Here is a 7,894-nt window from a genome sequence, read left to right as displayed (position 1 = left end):
GGGAGAGAGGAGGAGAGTGGATAGAGAGGGAGAGAGGAGGAGAGTGGATAGAGAGGGAGAGAGGAGGAGAGTGGATGGAGAGGGAGAGAGGAGGAGAGTGGATAGAGAGGGAGAGAGGGAGAGTGGCTTGTGTACCGAGGAAGCATAAAAAAGAGAGCATGAGAGAGTGGGAGAATGGGAGTGAGCGAAAGCAAGCAAGCCAGGGAGGGAGGGAGGGAGGGAGGGTGGGAAGGGGGAAAGATGAGCTCATTGCAGTCTCTGGGTTGGTGACTGAAGGAGGGAGGGAGGATGGGGGGGAGAGGATAGAGGGAGAGGAGGAGGAGAGGAGGCAGAGGTTTAGCTACTTCTGTCTGAGAATCGATAGCTAGAATGGCTCCAGCACACAGAACTGTAGACAGGGCTAGCATCTCCCTTTGCATCTCTAACGAAATACAAATAGGAATGAACATTTCTCCTTTAGCATCTTAAGCTAACTGAATATGATTTTCAAAATGAGCCGTTAGCATTTCCAATGTAAATCGATAGAGGACTTAGCATTTAGTCAATGACATCATCGGGTGTCACTATGCTACCGTGCTAGCTTACACATTTTGTAGGGAGCCGGCACAGACACTCCTCTCTCTCTCTCTCTCTCGCTCTTTTTTTTCTCTCTCTCTCTCTCTCTCTCTCTCGCTCTTTTTCTCTCTCTCGCTCTCTCTCTCTCGCTCTTTTTCTCTCTCTCGCTCTCTCTCTCTCGCTCTTTTTCTCTCTCTCGCTCTCTCTCGCTCTTTTTCTCTCTCTCTGACTCGCTCTCTCTCCTTCACAGACGCTCTATCCCTCTCATCCCCACCCACACCCAAGGATTCTCCCTCTCCCTCCCTCTCTCTCTCTCTCTCTCTCTCTCTGTCGATATCTGTCCTGTTAGGAGAAGAAGGGATGCTTGTTTCTTCATTCCTCTGTTTAAAAGGACTCTTTTTGATACTGTTGACTTGAAACCGTCTGCGTGCTGGTTACTTTGCCCTACCTGTGGAGGATCCCGGTAGTCAGCCAGCCTCTGGAGCGTGTGTAGCCCCAGCAGCAGCCACCATGCTGGGCTTGGATGTGTGTGAGTTTGGGGGTCAGGTTCTGGAGCTTCTCTGGCTAACCATGTGTTACCAAGGTAACAACACTGCCTTTTATGCTGTTTTACCTGTGTGTGTGTGTGTGTGTGGTGTGTGTGTGTGTGTGTGTGTGTGTGTGTGTGTGTGTGTGTGTGTGTGTGTGTCTTTCTGTCTAGTCTGTACAGTGTAGATTATCTTCTGTGTGTGTGTATATATATATATATATATATGATCAGTCTCTAGGTGGTTGGAGATGGTTTTATGTTTGATATGATAAGACAAGCCAAAGGTGGTTCATATTGTATTGGTCCTGTGTGTGTTGTGGTGTGTGTTGTGGTGTGTGTGTTGTGGTGTGTGTGTGTGTTGTGGTGTGGTGTGTGTGTGTGTTGTGGTGTCTGTTGTAATTTCATGTCTCAGGACTTGTTGTATCAGGGCTTTTCTGTTCACGCACTCCTGGTTGTCTGCCAATTGGGCGTGTGTGTGTGTGTGTGTGTGTGTGTGTGTGTGTGTGTGTGTGTGTGTCAGCTGAATGATGTCACCACATCTACCCCCCCCCCCTGTCAAAAGTGATGGATGAGATTGTGTGTGTGGGGGGGGACGGGGGAAGACACATGTTACACTGAGTGAATCAATTAGTCGGCATGTTCTCCCCAAGGTGTTGGTGTAGATGCGTTTGTTCCTTCTGTGTTGGTGTGTAGATGCGTTTGTTCCTTCTGTGTTGGTGTGTAGATGCGTTTGTTCCGTCTGTGTTGGTGTGTAGATGCGTGAGCTGGTTCGTGTGTTGGTGTAGATGCGTTAGTTGGTTCGTGTGTTGGTGTAGATGCGTGAGTTGGTTCTGTGTGTTGGTGTAGATGCGTGAGTTGGTTCTGTGTGTTGGTGTAGATGCGTGAGCTGGTTCGTGTGTTGGTGTAGATGCGTGAGTTGGTTCTGTGTGTGTGTACTACCCCCAGTTGCCTTCTGAGTGTATCCAGTAAAATGCATTGGCCCATGTAACAGTCTCATGAAGGGAAATGAGAGAGAGAGAGACAGAGACAGAGACAGAGAGAGAGACAGCGAGAGAGACAGAGAGAGAGACAGAGACAGAGAGACAGAGACAGAGAGACAGAGACAGAGAGACAGAGACAGAGAGACAGAGACAGAGAGACAGAGACAGAGCGAGAGACAGAGAGAGAGACAGAGAGAGAGAGAGAGAGACAGAGAGAGAGAGAGAGAGACAGAGAGACATAGAGAGAGACAGAGAGAGAGACAGAGAGAGAGACAGAGAGAGAGACAGAGAGAGAGACAGAGACTAATATCCTCCCTACGACATACAGTAGTAGTACAACCAACCTATTACTGTGTGTGTGTGTTTGTGTGTGAGAATGTCAGTGTGTGTTTGTGAGCACCTGCCTGTGTGTGTGTGTGTGTGTGTGTGTGTGTGTGTGTGTGTGTGTGAGTATCAGTGTTTGTACCTGAGGGGACTCCTAGTAATAAAGGGGAGACCCCCCCCTCCTCCTCTGTTTGAGGCCGTCATTGTAAATAAGAATTTGTTCTTCATCAACCCTTCGCTAAGCCCCGCCTCAGAACCAATCGCAACATTCTAATGGACAGCAACTGCCGTCGACCCTTTGCTAAGCCCCGCCCCAGAACCAATTGCAACATTCCAATGGACAGCAACTGCCGTCGACCCTTCGCTAGCCCCGCCCCAGAACCAATCACAACATTCCAATGGACAACAACTGCCGTCAACCCTTCGCTAAGCCCCGCCCCAGAACCAATCGCAACATTCTAATGGACAGCAACTGCCGTCGACCCTTCGCTAAGCCCCGCCCCAGAACCAATCGCAACATTCCAATGGACAGCAACTGCCGTCGACCCTTCGCTAAGCCCCGCCCCAGAACCAATCGCAACATTCTAATGGACAGCAACTGCCGTCGACCCTTCGCTAAGCCCCGCCCCAGAACCAATCGCAACATTCCAATGGACAGCAACTGCCGTCGAACCTTCGCTAAGCCCCGCCCCAGAACCAATCACAATATTCCAATGGACAACAACTGCCGTCCACCCTTCGCTAAGCCCCGCCCCAGAACCAATCACAACATTCCAATGGACAACAACTGCCGTCGACCCTTCGCTAAGCCCCGCCCCAGAACCAATCACAACATTCTAATGGACAGCAACTGCCGTCGACCCTTCGCTAAGCCCCGCCCCAGAACCAATCACAACATTCCAATGGACAACAACTGCCGTCGACCCTTCGCTAAGCCCCGCCCCAGAACCAATCACAACATTTCAGTTGAATGCATTCAGTTGTACAGCTGACTAGGTCTCCCCCTCTTTCCCTTTCCAACAGCCTTCTGATTAGCAAGAGGTTGTCTGTGTTTCATTTCATTGTGTATGAGAAACATTGTTAAATTTCATTGGGAGGGGATTTTCGCCAGTGGTTGAATGAGGAATTTGGCTTCCCGGGAAAATGTTGTCTGTGGTCTAAACAGCGAATGTGCAAATTAACTTGCCTGGTTAAATACAGGTTGAAAAATAAATAATCCCCAGCAGCAGGCTGTTGGTTTTTACTGTAATTCAGTAGAGAGCCATGATGCCCAGTCCTGACTGTTGGTTTTTACTGTAATTCAGTAGAGAGCCATGATTCCCAGTCCTGACTGTTGGTTTTTACTGTAATTCAGTAGAGAGCCATGATGCCCAGTCCTGACTGTTGGTTTTTACTGTAATTCAGTAGAGAGCCATGATGCCCAGTCCTGACTGTTGGTTTTTACTGTAATTCAGTAGAGAGCCATGATTCCCAGTCCTGACTGTTGGTTTTTACTGTAATTCAGTAGAGAACCATGATGCCCAGTCCTGACTGTTGGTTTGTACTGTAATTCAGTAGAGAGCCATGATGCCCAGTCCTGACTGTTGGTTTTTACTGTAATTCAGTAGAGAGCCATGATGCCCAGTCCTGACTGTTGGTTTTTACTGTAATTCAGTAGAGAGCCATGATTCCCAGTCCTGACTGTTGGTTTTTACTGTAATTCAGTAGAGAGCCATGATTCCCAGTCCTGACTGTTGGTTTTTACTGTAATTCAGTAGAGAGCCATGATTCCCAGTCCTGACTGTTGGTTTTTACTGTAATTCAATAGAGAGCCATGATTCCCAGTCCTGACTGTTGGTTTTTACTGTAATTCAGTAGAGAGCCATGATTCCCAGTCCTGACTGTTGGTTTTTACTGTAATTCAGTAGAGAGCCATGATTCCCAGTCCTGACTGTTTGTTTTTACTGTAATTCAGTAGAGAGCCATGATTCCCAGTCCTGACTGTTGGTTTTTACTGTAATTCAGTAGAGAGCCATGATTCCCAGTCCTGACTGTTGGTTTTTACTGTAATTCAGTAGAGAGCCATGATTCCCAGTCCTGACTGTTGGTTTTTACTGTAATTCAGTAGAGAGCCATGATTCCCAGTCCTGACTGTTGGTTTTTACTGTAATTCAGTAGAGAGCCATGATTCTCAGTCCTGACTGTTGGTTTTTACTGTAATTCAGTAGAGAGCCATGATGCCCAGTCCTCACTCAAATGTTTATGCGAAGCTCCAATGACGTCAGTACTTGATTCCCACCACAGTGTGAATCTGACGAAGCTACTCTCTCCCCGCTGACCAGTTATGGTATTACCCCAAAACTACTCCCTCCCCGCTGACCAGTTATGGTATTACCCCAAAACTACTCTCTCCCCGCTGACCAGTAATGGTATTACCCCAAAACTACTCCCTCCCCGCTGACCAGTTATGGCATTACCCCAAAACTACTCTCTCCCCGCTGACCATACATGGTATTACCCCAAAACTACTCTCCCCACTCTGACCATACATGGTATTACCCCAAAACTACTCCCCCCCCCTTTGACCATACATGGTATTACCCCAAAACTACCCCCCCCCCCCCCCCCCCTTTGACCATACATGGTATTACCACAAAGTGTTCTCAGTTGGACTGTTACAGTATAGTGACTCAGTTAGTGACTCAGTTACAGTGACTAAGTTACAGTATAGTGACTTAGTTACAGTGACTCAGTTATAGTGACTTGTCTGGATTCAGTCAATTGGACTCAGTCGGTTGGACTCAGTTTAGGTCAGTTGGACTCAGTTTAGGTCAGTTGGATTCAGTCAGTTGGACTTAGTTTAGGTCAGTTGGACTCAGTCGGTTGGACTCAATTTATGTCATTTGGATTCAGTCAGTTGGACTCAGTTTAGGACAGTTGGGCTCAGTTTAGGACAGTTGGACTCAGTCGGTTGGACTCAGTTTAGGACAGTTGGACTCAGTCGGTTGGACTCAGTTTAGGACAGTTGGACTCAGTTTAGGACAGTTGGACTCAGTCAGTTGGACTCAGTCAGTTGGACTCAGTTTAGGACAGTTGGACTCAGTTTAGGACAGTTGGACTCAGTCAGTTGGACTCAGTCAGGTGGACTCAGTTTAGGACAGTTGGACTCAGTCAATTGGACTCAGTCAGTTGGATTCAGTCAGTTGGACTCAGTTTAGGTCAGTTGGACTCAGTTTAGGTCAGTTGGACTCAGTCAGTTGGACTCAGTCAGGTGGACTCAGTTTAGGACAGTTGGACTCAGTCAGTTGGACTCAGTTTAGGTCAGTTGGACTCAGTTTAGGACAGTTGGACTCAGTCAGTTGGACTCAGTTTAGGTCAGTTGGACTCAGTCAGTTGGACTCAGTTTAGGTCAGTTGGACTCAGTTTAGGACAGTTGGACTCAGTCGGGTGGACTCAGTTTAGGACAGTTGGACTCAGTCGGTTGGACTCAGTCAGTTGGATTCAATCAGTTGGACTCAGTTTAGGTCAGTTGGACTCAGTCAGTTGGACTCAGTTTAGGTCAGTTGGACTCAGTCAGTTGGACTCAGTTTAGGACAGTTGGACTCAGTCGGTTGGACTCAGTTTAGGACAGTTGGACTCAGTCGGTTGGACTCAGTCAGTTGGATTCAATCAGTTGGACTCAGTTTAGGTCAGTTGGACTCAGTCAGTTGGACTCAGTTTAGGTCAGTTGGACTCAGTCAGTTGGACTCAGTTTAGGACAGTTGGACTCAGTCAGTTGGACTCAGTTTAGGACAGTTGTTATAATAACATAATGTATGCTATTTTTCCAAAGCGACTTACAGTGATGTGTGTATACATTTCTCATACCTCAGCAGAAATCGAACCCACAATATATATATGTTTTAAATCCATGTTTTGTTTTTATTTGATTGAATATTAAAACAGACAATCTACTTCCTGCCGCTCAGCATCTACATTACATCCAGTCTAACAGACTCCCATCCAGAGAGACCCACAGGAGCAGCCCGGGTCAAGCACCCCACCCAAGAGCACATTGACAGATCTCCCACCAAGTTGAATCGGGGATTCTAATTAGCGACCTCTCAACCACTGGCCCAAAGCTCCCAACCGCCAGGCCACCAAACCATCCAAGGTCCCCCCCACAGTTCCCCCCTGAGAGCTGCCCCTCAACCCACAGTCTTTAGTGTTGAAAGCTCCATGCTCTGCCAGCTGAGCCATACAGGACCACTGTTGGACTCCGTTGGACTCAGTTGTAGTCATTTGGACTCAGTTGGACTCAGTTGTAGTCAGTTGTAGTCAGTTGGACTCAGTTGTAGTCAGTTGGACTCAGTTGTAGTTAGTTGTAGTCAGTTGAACTCAGTTGTAGTCAGTTGGACTCAGTTGTAGTTAGTTGGACTCATTTGCAGTCAGTTGGACTCAGTTGTAGTCAGTTGTAGTCAGTTGGACTCAGTTGAAGTCAGTTGGACTCAGTTGAAGTCAGTTGGACTTGGTCAGTTGGATTCATTTGTAGTCAGTAGGACTCAGTTGTAGTCAGTAGGACTCAGTCAGTAAGACTTGGTTATATTCAGTTGGACTTGGTTGTAGTCAGTAGGACTCAGTCAGTAAGACTTGGTTGTAGTTAGTTGGATTCATTTGTAGTCAGTAGGACTCAGTTGTAGTCAGTAGGACTCAGTCAGTAAGACTTGGTTGTAGTCAGTAGGACTCATTTGTAGTCAGTAGGACTCATTTTGTAGTCAGTAGGACTCTTTTGTAGTCAGTAGGACTCAGTCAGTAAGACTTGGTTGTCGACAGTTGGACTCAGTTGTAGTCAGTGTCAGCTGTAGGTTGTTTTAGTAATGTTCCACTGTTGATCCTCTTCTACTTCCTCATATTGTGTCGTGTCATGAGGCTTGAGCCATGATGTTTATTGGACAGGATAGAGATACAGAAATAGGAAGTAGATCAGAGTCTGACCGCTCCAGCACCCCAGGGGCTGTTCTGTTTTTTTAAAGGACTGAGTCATTTAACCATTTTCACTTATTCTGTGTACCGACTTGAGTTAGTGGATACTTCCTCAAGGGAAACCATTGAAATCAGATACCGGGTGATTCATAGAGGTAATATAGTCATTGTTTATCTTCATGGTATGGACATTATCAGTATGGTGATGTCATGTTATTTAATTATTTTTTTAAAGTGGTTGCCATGGAGACTGAGAGAGAAAGAAAGGCAGCTTCTTCGACCCTGGTTGTCATGGAGACGCTGTAAATAACAGACACTCGGGAGAGAACACACACACACACATCTATCCTCCACGGGGAGTTGACCCCATCTAGACAGGTGGAAGGCATTATGTCATCCTGTAGTGTGTGTGTGTGTGTGTGTGTGTGTGTGTGTGTGTGTGTGTGTGTGTGTGTGTGCGTGCACGTGTGTGTTTTCAGAGCTGCTCTGTTCTAGATAATTAACCATACAAACAACTCTGTATCCCACCACAAGCTGTTAAACATGATAACCCCTTACAGTACTC

General features: G+C 47.0%; 1 protein-coding gene across 2 annotated transcripts in view; it reads left to right on the top strand.

Moving 5' to 3' along the window:
* The first annotated feature begins 998 nt into the window (after positions 1–998).
* Positions 999–7,894, top strand: part of LOC139421766 (rho GDP-dissociation inhibitor 2-like) — a 37,489-nt gene continuing 30,593 nt past the window's right edge. For both annotated transcript variants that reach the window (XM_071172887.1, XM_071172886.1), the window contains exon 1: positions 999–1,138. In XM_071172887.1, coding sequence (XP_071028988.1) covers positions 1,066–1,138 — 73 coding nt within the window. In that variant the 5' untranslated portion in view covers positions 999–1,065. The remainder of the gene's footprint in view (positions 1,139–7,894) is intronic.

Source organism: Oncorhynchus clarkii, chromosome 12 (assembly GCF_045791955.1).
Source record: "Oncorhynchus clarkii lewisi isolate Uvic-CL-2024 chromosome 12, UVic_Ocla_1.0, whole genome shotgun sequence".
NCBI classification, from domain to species: domain Eukaryota; kingdom Metazoa; phylum Chordata; class Actinopteri; order Salmoniformes; family Salmonidae; genus Oncorhynchus; species Oncorhynchus clarkii.
Note: the sequence above shows the minus strand (reverse complement) of the source record. Positions and strands in the feature narration are given on the sequence as shown.